The following is a 21,261-nucleotide window of genomic DNA, read 5'->3' on the forward strand; positions in this document are numbered from 1 at the left end:
TGATATTAGTATTTAATATTATAAACGTCGTGTAACACATGTGTTATAGTGAAATTATATTATAAAAATATCATGCCGAAGAAGGACACGCCAAAATAAACTCACAACGAGTCTGAGATAAGTGGTCTTAACAATGATGATGCGTCTCACAATGAGGATGTGTTGGTTGAGTTTAAAAAAAAAAAAGATTATAAAATGTTACCCAGACAAACGTTGCACTACGGTTGGTAGATACATCATTTTTACACGAAGAAAATATTATTCACATTCATAACTATTTTACACAGAGTAAAAATTACTATATTTTTCGTGTCGCTTATTAAATTAATAAACTGTATTGAATATAACACAAAATTTACATTATTCATACATTCTCTATACGGAGATAACTTATTGGATTATTCCACGATCTCATGTCTCAGTTACATAATATATTATATTGAATTACATACCATTCTTGAACTATAAATAAACTACATATGGTAATAAGTCAGTAATTGAATTCCTCGCATTCTATAACACTGACTTTTATCAATTAACGAACTTAATTTATTTAAAAATGATTTCAACAAAACAGTATTGTGTCTAGTGTCTATACACAATCAGATTCCAAGATATTTTGTTTATTAGACAAGTATTTTATGTTTTAAAATGTTCAGCATAAACACTCGTATTTGTAATAAAAATTATAAGCTTTATCAGTCTGTTAGTATCACGATTCATCATTCATAATATAGAGTTAACTTTGGTATTATTTTATTTCAACCGAATACCGATATTATTTATGTGCTAATAAAATAATAATTTCGATAATCACTTAATTCGTATTGTTCATAAGTTTTTGAAATGTATATGCCAATTAATTAATTACTAATATTGTAATAAAAAAACCATCGTACATACAACATAGGTATTTATTTTATTTGTAATTTTGAGTCGGTAAGGTTATTTCAATATTTTTGTTTTGGGTTATCACGCGAAAAATTTTATGAAAATAAAAACAATTCAAGGCAATAATTATTATTAATGAATAAAACAAAAACTGCATATTTATCACAAAAATCTACGCATGATTCAGACCCTGCCTCATATTTTTGAATATAGGATCGTCAAAGTGGGGAGTAGGCTAATGGAAACAGGTTGAATGCGTGGAAGGTCGTTCAACTGAACATGCAGTTCTGCAACAGTCATGTACGATATGAGACGTATCGCGAAAGCCGTGTTCATGTAACTGCAGTTGGTACAGGAAGACCCGACTGTCGAGTTATGCCGTGAAAACTGAAAACTTCGGGACCGTTAATTTTGTCGTACATATAGTTTCGTTAGATTCCGTTTCGATATTGACCGGAATGATTTGTTTTCGCCATGAATAATCAAATATTTAACAATTAGGTAAAGTTATAATACTATTATACGTCTATAAACATCTGTTTACTTATGGTTTTTAAAACGGTTTTATTCAGTTCTATATTATAAGATAATATAGTTGTCGTATATAATTAAGTTTAATAGTATGAGCAAAGAGTTATATATATAATTAATTAATTATAATGATAAAAGTAAATGTAAAATAAATAATACACAACCTGAATGGTGCATGAAACTTTGCTCAAAGAAACACACTTATCATCGTTGTTTTGATGAAGACATGACCGAGTCCAAGGTAGCACATTTTACTCGTGAATCGTGACGTACGGAACCATAATAAAGTGATGCTTAGTAATCTACCGTATAATTGCATAAAATAATTGCATGTTACTAACGAATGTATGTAAATATCTGTTGTTTTATCAAGGTTTCGAAACATAATTTATTTCCGTACGAATATTTAAGGTAAGATTTCATTTCATTTTATTTTTAACGATTTGCACTATAGGCTATGGACTGTAAATCATATATATTTTAATATAAAATATCAATTTACTATTTTCATCATCTCATAAACATTTATAGTAAAAGTATGTCGGACACTGCGATATGATGATTTATAAAAAAAAGATAAAGAAAGATTTGATAGTACCTATCGTAATGTAATATTTTAAAATGTATTTATATTTATGACCAACTTTTTCCAAAAACATAGTAGGTATAGATTATAAGATTATATCATATTTATATATTTTTTTTTATTCACTTTTGCAATATTAGAGATATTCGACTGTAAAATGTATTTTCTGGCACAACAAAATAACTCATTATTCTAAACCTGTACGCATTCATTGCTACTATATAAATCTAAAATAATATATTCATAAACAGAATACAAATTACAATGTAATCTAAATATACATATAAAATAAAAAATAAATTGTGCTTTGATTCAATGAATCTTCTACCATCTCTAATAAAAATTGAGATGTTGACCTTTATTCTGGCTTCTAGCCATTAAAAAAAATCTTTTTTTATTGATTAATCGAATCTGCACGTTTCAAACAAATTTTTTTTTGAATGCACAACGTCAAACACTATTTTTTCTAGAAATTATTACAGTTCTATAATAATAATAATATAGGTACATCGTTACATAATAATTGTATGCGAAAAAAAGAATTCAAATTTTAAATCCTACATTTACAATGGAGTGATAGTAGGTATATATTATAGTATACGGTAGCTATATGCTAGGTATACACTATCGGTTTAATTAATCAAAGAGAAGAATCCGTTATTATGTACCAGTACATTAAAAAAATATAATAATAGTAAGTTTCTATACAAGTGTATTTAAGCTAAAAATAGAATAAATCAATTCATCCAACCCGTCGATGAATATCAAAAATATTATGACAAGGTAATATTTTATAATTTCTAAGAGCCTTGACCGGATCCGTTTATTAGCTTTTGTCAGGTATCTATAATTCGTTATGCGTGTATTAGCAAAGGATTATAGACTAAATCACAATGGCTGTCCGTAGGTGGGTCGGTGGGTGGATGTCCAATTAATAAATAGATATCTAGTTCGTTAAGTTGAACATTGGCACTTAGTTTTAACGGAAAAAGCAATATCAAACTAATATATCTAGTAGGTACATGATTCAAACACTACATTTTACTGACATAGAGATCATGCCTTTTAATTCTCTGTACATCACTCGTATTGTATATTTGTGTGATAAAATATAGCACTTGACTGTATTAATATATTTTATTCGAATACCTATAATTACATTTAAAATAATATTATTATGGCGTAGAATATAAAGGTCAATTTTAGTTTTAAATGTTTGAATAATAGTCCAAAATTGGACATTAACACTATAGTTAAAGCCGAGAAAATGAAATATGATCTGTATAATTATAATTGATCAATATTTTTTTTGTTTAATCACTCTGTATACTGCAATGATTTTAAATAAAAAATAGTAACGTAGCTACTGCTCGATATTTTTTCTCTGCAAGGAAAACCATAAAATATATGATTTGTTTTTTTATTGGAGGATGGTTATACCATAATATCAATAATATATTTTATAAGCGTTACTAAAATTGGTGAAAAAAAAAGTTGTAGCCAAGCCTAAAAATATATTTATGTTAATAAACAAAAAAAAAAAAAATTATAATGTAATAATAATAATGTAGTTGACACAACCATATAATTGCCTAAACCACTATTATAACTTGTTTGCAATAAAAAAAACGTATTTAAGAATTTTAAATTAGGTATTATAAAAAATAATTTTATGTTGTACAATCAAAAATCGTGACTAAAAAAATTTATATTATCTTTTTCATTAACTTGTTTTTGATTGAGTTCCGTTAAAACGTGTATCTAAAAGAGTTTAAAACTTTAAACTTATAAATAGTTAAATATATCGTTTTCTTAACTTTTAACTTAATCACTATTAAATATAACTTAATAATGGCTTTATTTAATTAACTCAAATTAATGTTTTTTAATTAACTTACCCAGATTTGTGTTGTAACTTTAAATCTTAAATAAATTATTAAGTCAGTTAATTTTGGTATCTTATTAAAAATCTATTATAATTTATTGAATATTTTATTTTTATTCTTATTCTACTATATCAAAAATGAATATAATATAATATAATATAATATAATATAAGTAATTTTTTTCATAGTCATAAGTAATAGAACTAAACATCGTTGTCCAGTTATATATGACTTATATAGAATATTTAAATTCTAATTTGAAATATATTTATTAAAAATATCTAATATCTAACTTATTCACCACTGGTTTTCTAACAATGGTTGACCATTTTCTTACCTGAAATAAATCTTTTTAATTTGAATAGATTTAATGTTATACATGACATTTACTTATTGAATTATATATTACTTTTACTGTTGTATGTATAGATCCTAAAACTAGATATTAAGTAAACTTCCGATTTCAATAAAATAAAAAAGCGCGTGTCACAATAGTACACTTGTGGGAAGTGAAGATGATAATGGTAATAATTAACACAATTTTCGAATGATTATTCTCTATTTTTGAGCTCGAAAGTTTCGCTCACGTTCAGCACCAGTTGTAGGTTAGAATAAGTTAGTAAACTAACACAAACATATAATTATAGTTAGTAACATGGGACGTGGTTGATTGACTTTGGCTTGAACCTCAACGATACATTACAGTTCTTTCACTTGTTCCGTCATCAATAGGATACTTATATATATTTTTTTTTCATTTGGTAAAATTATATTTTGACCGATTTCACATTATAGTTGACATGTCAAAAAAACAATAGCAAAGATGAAATAAATGTTATAAAGTTAGGTCGCCTCTAGCAACTGATGATAAATAATAATAGAATTACATTACCATAACAACCTAATTATACTTTTTAGATTCTAAGCGTAAAGGTAATCACTAATAATTTATAATAATAATATTAATTACTTATTATTTCTTATGTTGAATTAATTCAATATCCGCATGACATAAACGTGTACTGAAGTATTTACATGGAGTGCCAATACTCTCTTTCTTTTTTTTCTTTTAGAGTGAACTAGGTTACTAGTTTCTAACAAAATAAATATTAACTGCATCTATATAAATAGATACAATTGTTATCTTGGATGGATTAAGTAGTACATAACAATATGTTCTAGAAATCAGATGGTTTTGTTTATGTTGTTTTATATCAGACTAAGGGCTTCGAAGAGATTGTCAGACATTCCTGAGATTTTTATGTGGTTTCGATAGTAGACAAGGAGGTTCTCCACATGTTTGGCACATTATATGTTCTTCTCTGCGGATGAGATGATTATCTGACATACTTGAGTCCTACTTTGAGTTATGCTTGAAATTGTTAAGATCATTGAACGAATCTTTACAAATGTTAACGGTAGGATTGGGCAGTTGAATGGCTACGTGGACTCCTTTGAGGAATGCAATGTATTCCGTTGTATATGTTATGTACACTGTAATGGTCGAGTAGCTTATACAAAAATAATTGATCGCCGTTTATGATAATGTTCATCGCATTTGAGTTGGTTTTAGAAGCGCCTGTATAGATTTGTGGGTTAGACGAAAGTAGTCGAAGATTTCATTGGATATTTTTATATTATGTATTTTGGATATTTTTATATTATGTATTTAACGTTTTTTTTTTTTTTTAGTATAATCTGTTAAACTGTTGTCTAAATCAAAAGGATACAATGTTTAATGTTTATTATATTTTATTATTTTTCGAAGGAAGTATATTATAATCTTAAACGAATCATCTATTTTCGTTTATATTTTTTAATTGATTCATAAAGTTGCGTATTTTTTCATTTAGATCATTATTCTCATGTTGTAATTTTTCGTTCTTTTCGTCTATCATTTTACATTCGATCTTTACAGATGATACACGATACTGAATATTAAACAATACTTCTTGTAATATTGATTGATGATCTGGCTACATAAAATTATACATTTCTAATTAGTTTGATTCAATGATTCATCTATACCTAACTATTTTTAGTTTAGAACATTTTTTAAATGTTAAATTATTAACGTTAATAATATAGTTGGTACATTTATAATAAACCTTGTATACATGAATCTATAATAGGTACAAGAAGTGGTGTAGTCAGGGAAGCCAAAGGAGCTATAGCTCCTTCATTGACTGTGTTTATTTTAGCCATTAGAGCCATATGTTATAATTTATAATAAAAAATATTGAAATATTATAAATATAGTAAACATATTATAAGTCCTCTTTATTAGAAATTAAATCACTTAAACATATAATATTTATAATATTTTTTCTTACATTATCATAAATAATTATGAATTAATCACACAGCCACATGCAGTTAATATGTTTTCTACAGTACTTTAATAATACGAGCCTCGGAACCTACCTTTTACAATTATACCAATAACTACTATGCCCTTATCTCATATGAAGCATGTGCTTACTGTTAGTAAACAGACATACAATAATACAAAATATATGATGGTTGACATTAACATTTAGCAAATGATAATTTATATCATATTAATATATTATATACCAGTTACTGTAACTCATAGACATAGTTTATTGGTCTATGCTGTTACTTTATTCATTTTTTGTGAGAGTAGCGAAAAGTGGGTATGAATTTCAAATTATATAAATATGAGCGATAAACAAAAAAATGTATTTTTAATAATAATAAATATATATATATTAATGTATTAAAAATATTATTTTAGGTTAAAAATTAAAAATAAAAATAAATATTAAATTTGTATTTTTTGTCAGACTTAGCCTACCCTTCCCCCACATAAAATTTCTGGCTACGCTACTGAATACAAGCCTAAAATATAAACAACTCAATTGGTATACTGATCTAAACTATATGCAGTGCAATAAATTGGAATACTGACCCTAAAATAAAAATTGTGATTTAGTCGCAATTGGTCTATACTGATTTTCTCATTTATTCTTAATGAATTACACTGCACTAATATCACTGCGTATCAAATTTCTTCTGGGTAAAAGTGTGTCAGAATATTTTTACAATGATCAATTTTATTTTGATAACTATTATTCAATATTGTGCAACAAACTCTTTGTTCGTATATAATTATTAATTATTAAACAATGGATTAACTCATGACTTTTTCCACGGTCAGGTAGGATCGAGATGCACGTAAACATGAGATAAGCTATTGGAACGAAAATTCAGATTAAGTGTTTGACAAATAACCACGGTCAGAAATTTTCATGCAATATTCAAAACTGAAAAACTTCTGATAATAATAAAAAATGATTAAATTAAAATTAACTGATAAATATCTATTAACACTTGTAAGTCGTAACAAATAATTTTGCTACAATTTTTTATTTTTGAAATATAACTAAGCATAAATTAATTTTGATTACATTTTTAGAAATTTTTGAAAAATATTTATTCATTTTAAATGCAATGTTTTACTCAGTTTGGTATATAAAATATAGAATAGTTTGCGTGCAGCACTGTAAACACGTCCATTAGTTGTTTTTTAAATATATTATGTATGTATAATATAATATAGTACTTATAGTACCTACTAACTAATCAGATTTAAATCATGAATTATGCTACAGTAGTATAGTCAGAATAGTTCATGATTTGCATAATACATTCCATATGTTGTTTTGTATGCCCGATGCCTAATGCTATAAATACGTTTTTTTTATTCATTTGATTCACACTCGTAACAAACAACTTTTTGTAGAATATCCCGTTTAATTCGATAAATCAAATTACCTCTTCTATTTGTTCACAGGCATTGAATATTGGAATTATATTCGCTTTGTCATCGGATGTTTCCAATTCTTGACATAAGTGGATACATTTCATTATATCTTCACCCATCTTCAATTTAATGTTTAAATTCTGTATTTCAATGTAAAATTAATTAATTATATTAACATTATAAAATATTAATAGCTATACGCTAATTATTTGTTTGGTAGATTGGCAAAGAAGTGACTTTTGTTTGTGGCCGAGCTTAAAATTATTTGCGACTTTGTTTCTGAAAAGTTTCAAACCCTCTTGTGCTTCATCTCTTTTTTGTATCAATATATTTAATTCCTTCAATAATTTAGGTTTGCCTGTTTCTTTTTCCAAGGTACTTATTTTATTCTAATAAATAATTGTATTATTAATATCACAGTAAAAATCTGCGATTCGTAAGTTATTGTAAATCCGTAGTCTAAACTCACTAATAAATCTTTAATTCGAATTTTTAATTTTTTTGTAGTAATTATTAATTGATCGTTCAATGATTTAAATTTCGAGTATTCTTTAGTCATATTTTGAGTTTTTTTTACATAATCATCCAAAACAGAAGAATATACATCCTTCATATTAGTGTAATGCATTATGTAGTCCCTCCAACAAAATTTATTCATAATTGATTCGAACTAAATCAAAAGATAAACTATGAACTTAAAGCATAGAGTGTACCTAACGACTACGTCGACCAAAAAAGAAGATTTGGTTTTTTTAGACATTGGCCAATACTTGGTAGATTTAAAACGATATACAATTAGATATTTTAAAAATGTATACGATTCCTGATATAAGATTTACCTACACCTATTTTAAATATGATTACATCAGGCCATCAGGGAGTAATCGTACTCATTGGAGCTATCATTTTTAATACCTGATTAAAGTTGTACATCTGATCACTATATTATTATAAGACTAAGAGTTTAATCTATAATATTATTTATTTATTTTATGTATTCATTGAATAAGATACTATATTTTATATAACATAAGATATTTTATAATACGTCATCCATATCACCATAGTATGGTAAATGGTTATACAAGGTACAGTAATATCGCCGATGAATATAATGTTACCTATAATACAAGTAGTTATTTATTTGTATAATTTATAATGAAATGCATTTATTTATACAGCAATATAATACTCGTCATTGATTACCGTTACTGTAACTCTTTGCCCTTTGTGATCAGTTTCGTTCAATTTTTATAACCATCAGCATTGATTATAAATATTAAATACATTAAGTTACACACTGGCTGGTTTTTCTATGGTGCACAATATTATTGCGTAGATAGTGGACATTCTAAAATATTTATAATCAATACTATCAATAAGGGCACATATAACAACTTATCACCATTAGCTTAAAACTTTAAAAGTATAATTTATCACGTAATATATCAATTTTACAGAATCTTAATGTTTTTATAGTTAACTACTTGAAAAATTATCCAATGAATATTTTTAATAATAATAGCACTGTCGTCACTGTAATATTTTAAATATCTGATTTTAGCCATAAATGTGCAAGTTAAAGTTAAGTACGTTTTTTTGTACTTACCCTCCCACGTTCGATGTCCATATTTTCAATGTGCTTGTTTTGAATTTTAGATTTCCACTTATCTATTTCAAGTTGTACCACTTTGCTATCATATTTTAGCATCTTCCAAAACGAGTCGTTCTCATTTATCCTGACCTCTAGTTCTGCCAAATCTACAGGTAGTTCTAATTCTAATTCAGCCTGATACTGGTGATGTATATCTTCAATTTCATTTTTAAATGCACCTTTCATGACGTAACAATTAATTATTATTATTATTTATTTATTTTCATTTAAAAATAGAAATTTATACATACATGTAATTTTTTACAAATATTTATACATATTATAAAATGTCATTACTCATTATACATAATGATTGTTTCTGTAAGCTAAGATTGTTGTGGAGACAAGGTTCTTAAAAATATCTCGTACATTTACTAAAATAATTAATTATAGTTAAATTAACACATTATAAGTCGATTGTAGATGATTTAGTGATTATAAGCTTATCATAAATATTTTATTTGTATTATTGTGTAACGAGTATATTATAATATGTATATGGTAACCTAACTTATGTGTTAACGGGGCACTACCATGCCACATAAAGTTTATCACCATGATTAGTAAAACCACGAAAACAAATTAAATGTGTGATATTAGTTAATAAATGACGATAAAGCATCTAAAGGATCCTTAAATCATCTTATGTGTTTTAGTTTGTTTATCAAAAATTTACTATTAACTGTGCTCCATTTAATATTGTGTACCTACATATAAGAAAAAAAGTTTTTGGGCTAAGAAGATCAGCATTTGTCTCTAAGGATAGTTAAGTTATTTTCTATTATCATTACTATTACTATTTTCTTGATTCATTAGATTACATTAATTTTTGCCAAGAACGTCACATAATATAATATAACTTACACAATGCTGAACAATTGCACTGTATATATAAAATGATAATATAAGTAATTGTGGAATGTTTAAATCGTCTGTGTTAAGTATTTTCTTAAACACAACAAAATAACTAAAATCATTTGAGAAAAATTATTATTTTGCATCAAATATCTAAATGTTGAACATAATTATGTTTAAAAGGAGACATTCTCTCCACAACAACTAAATTAAACCATAAGATGTAAGAACTATTTTATTGTTTTCTTCTACGGTAGTTCTTATGATCACTCACGTCACCACCTTTAGAAGTTAAAAAGAGGTGGAAAAAATCTTAGTTCACTACTTTCTAAGTCTTGTGAAAAATCCATTGAAATTTGTTCAACTGTCTAGTTGAAGATTTGCCCGGACACACAGACAGACGCTTTTATTTAATTTTATTGTATAGCTGATATAAATTGAATTACCTAATGTTGTACTAACCAATTCCAAATTCCTTTGACCATTTCTACAACGATATTCTATGCATTCGTCCAACTCGTTTTGTAATTTCTCTATTATTTTATCTTTAAATTCCATTTGTATAGTTAGAGATCTTTGGCAGGACTAAAAAATGAAAAACTGCCATTAATATTAAAATGTTTACTATTTCAATACCAATAAATTATTGAAAAATATAATTGTATTTAAGTGTCCAACAACTTTAATAGCTTAAATAATAATAACTAAGGTTGTTTTTAATGTTTTTCAGGTGAAAAAAATACCTTCACAGATAAGTTTTTTTACTTAATTTTAGAATTTAATTACAAATCTGATTCGTTAGTAAGAAATAAGAATATGTAGTGTATGACTTGCCAAAATTTGATTATGCAAATCTGTGTCATTATATTCAGACAATATGTTTTCCCAATGTTTAGTAAGAATCTTAGTACTATCTATGGTATCGTCCACATTTTTTGTCAACATATCCTGTTTATAATACACACGTGCACATATTATATTATAGTTCAAAAATAAACACCATACTTTATAATCAGTGGATAGTAAATTGTTATTACTGTATAAATCTTCGTTTTGTGGCGTAATATCCCCAACATCTTCTCTTCATTTCTATTCATAATCAATCTGTGTAATTACACACCTGCTAATTTATATGAATACACGTTGATACAATTTATTTTCGATTAATCTTCATAATAATATTATAAATACCTGATTATTATAATTATTATTTATTTTACAGCGTAACAAAATCTATTTAAAATAAACGGTTGTTGAGGAAATATTATAGTGGCATATTCCTTATAATACAAAGAAAATAATTGAACTTTTTTTACGTAGATATATGACCTTTAAAAATTAACTATGAGTCACTGTTTATAATAAAACAAATGATGTTGGGATGGCTTCTATAGATATAGTATAACAATAAAAACCGATTGTACTTAGTCTAATTATTTTTTTGAAATTTAATTTACTAATGATTAATAAATTACATCATTACTACATACTTTGTGCATAACAAGATATAATAAAAACAAATTAAGTCTTCTTATATAACGATGATTATAATTTATTCATGTTATTTATGTAATAATCACATTATAAGTAAATTTTTTAAATTTAAATAGCTATTTGATAATAAAACAAAGCTATTTAAATATAAAAATATTATATCAATGCTAAGTACTAACCGTTGGCCATTGTTATTTCAACAGATTTAATAAATAACAACATTTTTATGATCACTTCAGTTCTTCCGTAATTAAATATCTGTACCTAACTAATATAGTCAAATTTTTTGGAATTCATATTATCGATTGTGCGTTGTGTATATCTTATGTAGATTACGGAGAGTATTTAATTTGTTCACTTTATATCTAAAATATATTTTAAAATATTTAACCTTAACAAAATTTGAGTTATCAGCCAAAACTATTTTTTTATGAATTTAAAAGTAGTTATGAAAAATCAAATTTTTATAGTTTCCATTTTTGTGTAGGTATATAAAACACTGTATATAATATTATTACTTTTAATAAATATAAAGTGGCTTGGTAAGGCGTTGTATGTACGCTAAATCTGCGGAAATGCACTGAGCGTACGTATACCAGCTGCAGTTGCTAGCTCCCAGATTTGTGACCCCCCTGAATTTTTAGCAACATATCCTTACCTCACATACACAAATAAGTGTTCTAACCTACCAACTCAAAAACCTACAGACAAATACACAAAAAATAACCCCTACGGTACCACCCGACACCCATTACCAAGGGTCCCCCTAAAAAAATTAATAAATATAAAACAATTAAAAACAACTAAAAACCATATAAAGTATGTTATTTACCAATATGACACATATTTTTGGATAATAATATAATAATTTGACAGAATCGTAGGCATTAAACATTTTAAAAAAATGCTTAACTTGACATGAGCGTTATAATATAAACAAATATTTTATACATCATAACACCGCAGTATCGTCAATCCTAGTCTCTAAACGTAAACATTATAATGTTATATAATCAAATTCGTAAATAACTTCCAATATTTAGAACATAAAATTAATTAATAATAGTAAATAAAGATTAAAATAATTTCATAGAATCAGTACCTAAATATATTTATGTAATGTAATCTGTAAAACTATTAGTTGGATTACAGACTAATTAGGCCTTATAAGCTGATAGTATATTATTATTATAATTTTTAAACCATATAGAATATAGTATAGTGTTGATATCAGTCGTAGAAGTATTAAATAATTTAAATATTTCTTTCTAATTTTTAAAGTGTATTTCTATAATTTTTTTTTCTTATTTGAAATTAAATAATTAAATAAAATCTATTAAAGCTCTTAGATCATCTTAAATAACATTTTTGTATAAAAAAATATTCATACTCCATTAAAGTGATGTAACAAAATGCAACATATAATTTTCAAAGAAAAACAGGTAAATTAATTTCGAATTTTGTAAAAATATTATTTCAGCGCTAAATGCATATACAAATTTTCTGATCATAACATATTAAACAGTTAATACATTTTTTAAATTATTAGCAAGTAAACAATGAATTTATATTATTTTTAATTCTATATAAATTAAATTAATAGAATATGTTACTTTTAATTAATAGTCACTGTTAAGTGTTGGTTACAACAATACAAAAAATAAATTAAGTTTTTAATAAAACAATAAATACAAATAAATTCTAAACCATTTATATACCCTACAAAAAATACAATGAATTTAGTACAAGATTTGATGCATTAAAATGCAATATCTTACTGAGATATGTTATGCTAGATAGGTATATAATGTTTTTCGTCTTTGAAACAACTATGCACTATATCTACATATTTTATGATGTAAAAATTGTAATTAAAACGCTGCCTTACTAAGAAACGTGAAATGTAATAAGTGATTATATTGATAATTACTAGATACCTATGCTAAATGTTATGTGTTGTGTATAAAATTAAAATCTCTAAAGTAAGGGAACGTTAAAAAAATAACAGTCACGATTAGGACTTCGAGTGAGATGAATTTGCATTTCATTATAGATGAATTCAAAATAAATGATACATATTAGAATCAAAGCATACACAGCAAAACCTTTATATATTGGACAGTCATAGAGGATTAAAATATGTCCACTATAGAGAGTTGTGCACTATTGAGAAAACCTCCACTATAGGGAGACAGTTATAGAGAATCTGCAGTTATACATGTTCATATGTTTACATTCATTGAAATTGAATCATATTGATTCATTATTTATTATATTATGTACAATATGTATGTATTTAAAAAGTGGGTATAAAAATATCTATAAAATTTAAATTTCAAACACTCATAAAAATTTAATTTGAATTTCTGGTAGACATTTTTTTTATGATAAAGATTGACAAACTTATTACAAATCTTGTATTAAATTTTCAAATCTTTGATTTAAAAAGAAATTTTTTTATGAATTTCTAGCTTAAAATGATTGGCGAATTTTTGTGATTTTTACGTATTTTGTCGAAATTCAAACTTTGAATGCTTATAAAAAAAAATTGTGACTATGAATTTCTTTTATTTTTCAACTGCTATTGTAACAATATGTTAAGAGCCTTGTATTAAATTTTCAAACTTTTCTACCCAATTAATGCATTTTTATCGATATTAATTTAAAAAAATCTAATAATGATCGAAAAATTGAAAATACTTATGAATAGTTCAACTTAAGTCAACATTTTTTGAAAATTGCATGGTGGATAGAATATACTTATATAAACATTCGGTAAAAATTTCAAGTGTCGATGGTCATTTATTTTAAAGTTACATCAAAAACCAAAATCGATTTTGTTGAAAAATGAGTGTGCGTAAAATTTCCCTTAATTTTTAGTTTGTTTTTCTCGATTATTTAGAAAAATATTAAGAATTTTTCACTTTTGACCCCTCAAAGTATCAACTAGATTCACTTTCTGATCGAATGAGTTACTAAAGTCGAAAATCGAAACACTTTTACTGCCCCAAAACGTGATGACAGACCCAAAAAAAACACACACACATCATGGTAAAATCAATACATTCTTCACTCCGATCAGAATCTAAAATTTTAATTTTATGTACAAATAAAAAAAGTCTGAATTCTATTTTTTTGTAAATTTTTTTTTAGTAACCACGTCCACTATTAGGAGGGAACACTATCAATAGGTTATAACTCCTATTATGTGCATTCATTTTTGCTGGGGAATTTAAACGTGTTCATTATTAGGAAGGATCCACTATTGATTGGTGTCCATTAATAGAGGTTTCACTGTAACCATATTTAAATTATTATATATGGCTTACATTATTAACATCAACGTGAGCCACTTCCATGATTTTCACCTTTGGCTGTATCCTATTTGAATTTCGTTTTAAAAACTAAGTATTCAGCCATTAGGTATACTGGTCGATTATTTAAAAGCTGTAAGTAACACAGTAATATTAACGTATATATCATAATTTATCAAATATAATTTTCTAGTTTGTTTTTATGTATTATACGTGAGAGGATTTGTATGGGTATAACTCATTTATAGTTTATTTGATTTTTCACAGTTAGTGGAAATGTATTTGTATGCCTTTCTTCTATATGTTAGATGCAAGAATGTTATAATAGGTACGTGACTAAATTAAAAACACACACACACACAATCATTTTTTTTTTTAAATTATATAATTGTTTTAAGAGGCGTATACTATGTAATTAAAATATACGCATGTCATATTTTAAATACTATATTAGAAATTAATAAATTCGCAGATCCACACAAAATCCTAAACTACGATACATGTATACTGCATGTCTATGTACTTAATAATCGTATACCAAATCATTATGCTAACTCGTAATATAAAGTTACGTTGTTTATACAACTGTACTGTTGTGATTATCATTATGATTTGTAACGTTATTATTTTCAATTGCGTAGTTATTGTATAATTATTAGTAGCTACAATCTATATTTTATTATCATTTTAAACATTATTAGTATTGAGTTGTAGGTATACCTATTTTAACTCCAACGTTTTTATCAGGCAATTAAAATATATTATACACCATTATTGTTACCTATTGTTTAATAGTTATGGCAACGGCTTTTACGTAATAGATTATTTTTAGAATTATGAGAATACATAAAATCCTTAAAAATATAGATGATATTCACTTATGTAATCAATACATGTTTTATTAATTATTAGTTTAACTTTTAGCCAGAAATTCTGGCAGGAGACGGCATTTTTGTTCAAATCCAAGATAATAGGGGTGTATTGTTTTAAATTTTAAAACAACAATAAGCTAACAAATTTGATAAACATGCCTGATCGTTTGTGTTTTTAAAGTGTTTTAAAATTTGAATTGCTCAAGCGCTTCAGTACTATCCTGATAAATAAATTTCAAGTCATGGTTTTATGAAATATTTTTGATAATAAAATTAGATATAAGAATTGCTAGTGTTATAAATTTCAATTAAATCATCATTATGATTCAAAATTTTAAATTTATAAATTACTTTCAGCAATGATTTTTAAATTGCCGAATTCTAGGTTAGTTCAACATAAAGTTGGATTTTCGGTCAAATTTCCAAGTCAGACAATAAAATAATATTTTTTATTTGCTTAAAACTCGACGTGTAGATAATTTTATAAATATATTTTTACCACTCAAAACGTCTATTGCATACTATTTAAATATAAAATAGTATACATTTTTAAAGATAATTTAGTTACCTATATAATAATTATATAAAATATTTTGTATGATACTATATGATGGATTTTATTTTATAGGCATTAAATAATGTCCGTTCCGAAATAAGCCGAACTAAAACAAAACAATAATGAAGCTCTCAAAAAAATCTACAATTGACGATACCAACATGGCCGAAGAAGTGGACGCGGAACACGAAAAATGGCAAAAAATGAATTTCAGCTCAAAAGTTGAATATATAATTAAAAACATAACTGTGGAGCCTCTGCTCGCATTTTTCATCGTGTCAAGTGTACTTGGCAACCTCACCACACAAAACCTAAACTTACAAAAATCATGTAGGGTCAATTTAAACATGAGCGACGTAGTTTGCAGAGCATTGGAACAACGGAATAAGGCCAATTACACTCTTGACCAGGAGGCAAAAGTCCAGGGGCTGGTCACCGACATGACAATGTGGCAGTCGGTAATACAACACACTATACCGTGCATATTCGTAATTTTCATCGGATCCTGGAGTGACAGGACCCGAAAAAGGAAGCCGGTTCTGCTGTTACCCATTTTCGGAGAACTCGTGCGGGTTTTGGGTTTATTGGTTTGTGTGTTCTATTTTTACGAACTACCGATGGAAGTCGCAGGTCTGGTTGAATCCGTGCCCGGGTCACTAACGGGTGGTTGGATGATCATGTTTATGGGTGTGTTCACGTACATTTCAGACGCAACCACGGTTGGCATACAATTTTTGATATTTATAAATACTACTCTGAATTCCAAAAATATACCTACCTACACTTATTAAATTATTGAAATTATTATTTCAGGTGAAAATGAGGACTCTTAGAATTGGAGTGCTTAACCTATCTTTGACCATAGGAATATCTTTTGGTATAGCCTTGTCTGGTATTCTGTACCAAAAGCTCGGTTTTTATGGAATTTATTCAATATGTTCAACTTTATACTTCCTGGGTATACTCTATGGATTTTTTTATCTTAAAGATGTAAAAAATAGCAATTCTCAAACCGTTTGTGAAGACAATAAAATTGATAAAAAACAGTCATTCTCGACAAACGTCAAGGAGTTTTTTGATCTAATACACATTAAAAATGCCTTTAAGGTGACTTTCAAAAAAGGTAATAACAACAGAAGACTCCGGCTTTTGATGATGATGGTAGTTCTCATGATAATAATGGGTCCTATGACAGGTTAGTAAATTATATTGGGACATTTATATAATATGTTATACTTTATGTGATATATTATACATTTTATCATAGGTATCTAAAAATACTAAAAGGGCCACAATATGTATTTAAAATAAAGGAAAAATAAAAACTAATCATTCTTTAATCATACATTTTAGGTGAAATGTCAGTTATGTACTTGTCTACTAGAATACGATTTAATTGGGACGAATTAGATTACAGTATGTTTTCTACATTTACTATGGTCACTGGTTTTATTGGTAAGTAATCATTAATAATCTACTAATGTTAAAAGAAAGTTTCAAGTATAAATTTAATATGAAACACATTATCCAATATTTATTTTAGGAACATCAATTTCGTTATGGGTTTTCAGTCACAAATTGAAAATGGATGACGCATTGATCGCTACAATGGCATGCATCAGTAAAGTCATTGGTAGTTTTGTTTTCGCATTTGCACCCAATAAATACATATTTTATTTGGGTAAGTAAATTATTAATACACGTAAAAGAATAAATTTAAAAATTATAATATAAAAATAAAAATAAATTTTTTTCAGGCCCAATTGTGGAAATTATTCATGGCGCTGGTTCCATTGCAACTAGATCCATATTCACCAAACTTGTCACTCCTGACGAACTTGGTAATTTTTAATCTGTTTCGACGATTACAATATAATTTTAACATGATTATAATAATTATTGAATTGTTTAGGTCAAGTAAGTGCTGTAGTAGGAGTTTTTGAGGCTTTTGTCCCAATGATATATGTACCGATGTACAGTGCGTTTTATAAAGCAACGATGAAAACTTTCCCAGGAGCATATTTCCTTCTGGGTGGAGGATTAACTATACCAGCAGTTTTCATATTTTTGTAAGTATTGAAGCTATAAAATGTGCTATTATATTCAGTTATATCAAATGAATCTAGTATTTATTAAATACTAAAGTATTATAAAACAGTTAAATCAGGATCGTACGATGAAAATACTTTTAAGGGGGTTAATAAATCATAGCTAATATAAATTACTCGTACAAAAATAGAGATGAAAATGTATAATAGATAAGTAAAAATATTTTCGTCAAACAATTTGGGGGAAGGTTTAACCCCTCCCTCTTCCAAAAAAAACTCCACTTTCGAAGTTTATTACTTTCAGTTTCTTAATAAATTGAGTGATTAATGTATTGATTTTAAATTGTGTGTTTGTGTGTTTATTCCTATCTATAATCAGCTTATTTCTTTTCAGTGCAGTAAAAATGCTTTGATTTTCATTTTAACATATTTTCTAGTAGTAAAATTCTTATTAGTTTTAAAAAGGGTAGGGAGAAAAGCAAATTTATTCTAACAATAATCTAGATAACAATTTATAGTTTAAAACAATGGTAAAAAGATACCAACAGATTTGCATTACCTTCTATTATATAAAATAGCAAATAGCAAATTGCAAATTATAGAAAAATACTTAACAATTATTGATTGATAACTAATAATTTTCTTTTTTTTAGGTGGATGTATAAAGGAAATAAAGAACAAGAGGCACGTGATATAGAAAATAAAAAATCTGAAATAATGCAGAAAAATTCTGAATTAACGAACGATACAATAAAAATTCCTAAACTATACGAAACGTCAGAAAAAAATAGTTACGAAAACTCAGGATTTAAATCTGACTAATGTACGAAAAATTAATCGTGCAATATTTAAGTATATGCAACTATAATTATTTTATTAAAGTAAGACCTAAATAAATTTGTATATATTGTTTTCTTTTTTATTTAATTTTACGACTGTTATATTATTTTTCATCTTATCTTAAGTTTTAACTGCAGCGTGTTATAATTATTCACTAACTAGTGTTTAATATGATAATTATTGAACTGTTAATTTATATAATTATTGTGGAAAGATACGATACAAATATTTGTATATAATATGTTGTAATAGTAAAATATACAACCAAACCATTTTATTAATTATCAATGCTATCATATTATATCCATAAAACGTTTATACAATAATAACTTCAATAATTTTTGTGTCGAAAATAAATTAATGTTAATTAAACCACAAAATATATGTGAATATGATTTTTATTTTTTGTATTTATCAACAATTTTTTTTTTAATATCATACTCAGATAGTAGCTCTGGGTAACTTTGGCCCACCAAATAATAGCGGGACAATGTTAACCCGACCTCAAAAACGTGTTTTTACTAAAAAAAATTTCATTTTTTTTTAATTTGTTAATAAATACTTTATCAATACTTTATTTATGAAAATGTATCAGACTTCCAGAGGTCAGCGACCATTTTTTCTTTTAGTACCGGACAAAAGTTTTTACACGTGTTTTTTAGCGTTGACAAAAAATATTATTAACGAATATGTTTTTTGATGACAAGGCAACTGAAAACGGCAAAAACTGTTAATATATTCGGTTGTCAGTGTTGTCAGCTATCAGAATCCTTCACAACATTTTGATAATAGTCACATGTCTTATCACAGCATATAAAAGTATGTGAAATTCTAATGGAAGGCCAAAGTTACCACCCGGGTCCAAAGTTATCCCGTTTTACGATATCATCTTAGACTTAAAGTATAATATTTCATTTTAAATCTACACCTCGTAATATTTTTCACATAAACTTAATGAAATGTTATCAACCAATGTATATCCTATAATCAACGAGATATTATTGAAGAGTGTATTAGCCCTTAATAGCCTTTAACGAAAATTATATTTTGTATTCAAATTTTAAAATCATAATTATAAAAATATTTCTATATGTATAAGTGACATTAAAAAAATAAAAACAAAATAACATATCCAGGGTTCTCTTTGTTTAATGGAAACAACTTGGTTTTGTATTTATGTTAACCCGATTGGCGGTTAAGCACATACCTGTTTGGCTTCATGTTTCTGTTCTGCAGGAAGCAATTTTTCCATTAACCTTTATTATTATACAACAGCCAATATTAAGATCACTATTTTAGACCAATTATTGAGAGCTACTCTTAATATTTGAAGGTATGCTGTTTTTTCTCAGCAAAAGGTACATTAAAATTGCCTATACCAAACCCCTTAAAATGTCCAACCTAACCATATTATTTAGTCTTCATATCATTTTCCAAATTCAATTATTTAATATAATTGCTTTAAAAATTTAAAAACTTAAATCCTGTGATGATATGTTATCGCTACTATTGAATATCTGAGCATCAAGATGGCAAGACCCAGGTATGTAATTTGTCCAACTTTTAGTTTTACTTTTTTAGTATTATTATCATTCCTAATAAAGTAATAATCATAGTAGAAAAAATAGTAGTTTTGTATCTCATTTAATAAAATGTATGCTAAACCAGTAGGTAATAACGATCTTAAGCTTCTTACCATGCAATTTTTAAACTATTAAAATAACCATGTTTAATAATGTTAGTGAGCGCCTTCATGGTGTATACTTACCTTTTTTCTTATTCATTGTACAGCTTCAACTGCTAAGATTATTAGCTTGCAACAAAATTAAGTATTAAGTACATAGTAAAATATAGTTATACAATAGATTCTTAAATTAGATTATACATATAATTTGTTTTAAAAATGTAATTATTTTGTTGGTGTTGTCATAGGTAGGGCTGAGGGCT

At 26.3% G+C, this 21,261-nt stretch overlaps 2 protein-coding genes across 2 annotated transcripts; one reads left to right on the forward strand and one right to left on the reverse strand.

The window, feature by feature from the left end:
• Positions 1 to 5,687: 5,687 nt before the first annotated feature.
• LOC107162326 (dynein regulatory complex subunit 2-like) lies at positions 5,688 to 11,287 on the reverse strand. Its single transcript, XM_015509170.2, has 8 exons — positions 11,228 to 11,287; positions 11,025 to 11,138; positions 10,637 to 10,775; positions 9,291 to 9,514; positions 8,151 to 8,351; positions 7,882 to 8,070; positions 7,693 to 7,821; positions 5,688 to 5,870 (listed from the first exon to the last, which is right to left on the reverse strand). Exons 1-8 carry the CDS (start codon positions 11,285 to 11,287, stop codon positions 5,688 to 5,690), a joined length of 1,239 nt encoding a protein of 412 aa, XP_015364656.2.
• Positions 11,288 to 12,933: 1,646 nt separating this feature from the next.
• Positions 12,934 to 19,889, forward strand: LOC107162861 (putative peptidoglycan muropeptide transporter SLC46). The gene is made up of 8 exons (XM_089218949.1): positions 12,934 to 13,126; positions 16,499 to 17,145; positions 17,240 to 17,621; positions 17,780 to 17,881; positions 17,970 to 18,107; positions 18,184 to 18,267; positions 18,339 to 18,495; positions 19,128 to 19,889. The coding sequence occupies exons 2-8, from the start codon at positions 16,549 to 16,551 to the stop codon at positions 19,294 to 19,296; spliced, it is 1,629 nt and encodes a 542-aa protein (XP_089075075.1). The 5' UTR covers positions 12,934 to 13,126; positions 16,499 to 16,548; the 3' UTR covers positions 19,297 to 19,889.
• Positions 19,890 to 21,261: the final 1,372 nt, after the last annotated feature.

This window comes from Diuraphis noxia, unplaced genomic scaffold (assembly GCF_037042655.1).
Source record: "Diuraphis noxia isolate RWA-SAM2 unplaced genomic scaffold, SU_Dnox_SAM2 contig0002, whole genome shotgun sequence".
Classification (NCBI taxonomy): domain Eukaryota; kingdom Metazoa; phylum Arthropoda; class Insecta; order Hemiptera; family Aphididae; genus Diuraphis; species Diuraphis noxia.

Excerpts from the sequence above, each read along its gene's own strand:
- LOC107162861 (XM_089218949.1), top strand. The coding sequence starts at position 16,549 with ATGAAGCTCTCAAAAAAATCTACAATTGACGATACCAACATGGCCGAA. Across the intron at positions 18,268-18,338 it reads TGTCACTCCTGACGAACTTG|GTCAAGTAAGTGCTGTAGTA; the intron begins GTAATTTTTAAT and ends TGAATTGTTTAG. Across the intron at positions 18,496-19,127 it reads CCAGCAGTTTTCATATTTTT|GTGGATGTATAAAGGAAATA; the intron begins GTAAGTATTGAA and ends TCTTTTTTTTAG.
- LOC107162326 (XM_015509170.2), bottom strand. The coding sequence starts at position 11,287 with ATGAATAGAAATGAAGAGAAGATGTTGGGGATATTACGCCACAAAACG. Across the intron at positions 11,139-11,227 it reads ACAAAACGAAGATTTATACA|GATATGTTGACAAAAAATGT; the intron begins GTAATAACAATT and ends TATTATAAACAG. Across the intron at positions 9,515-10,636 it reads ATTGGTTAGTACAACATTAG|GTGCATTTAAAAATGAAATT; the intron begins GTAATTCAATTT and ends ACGTCATGAAAG.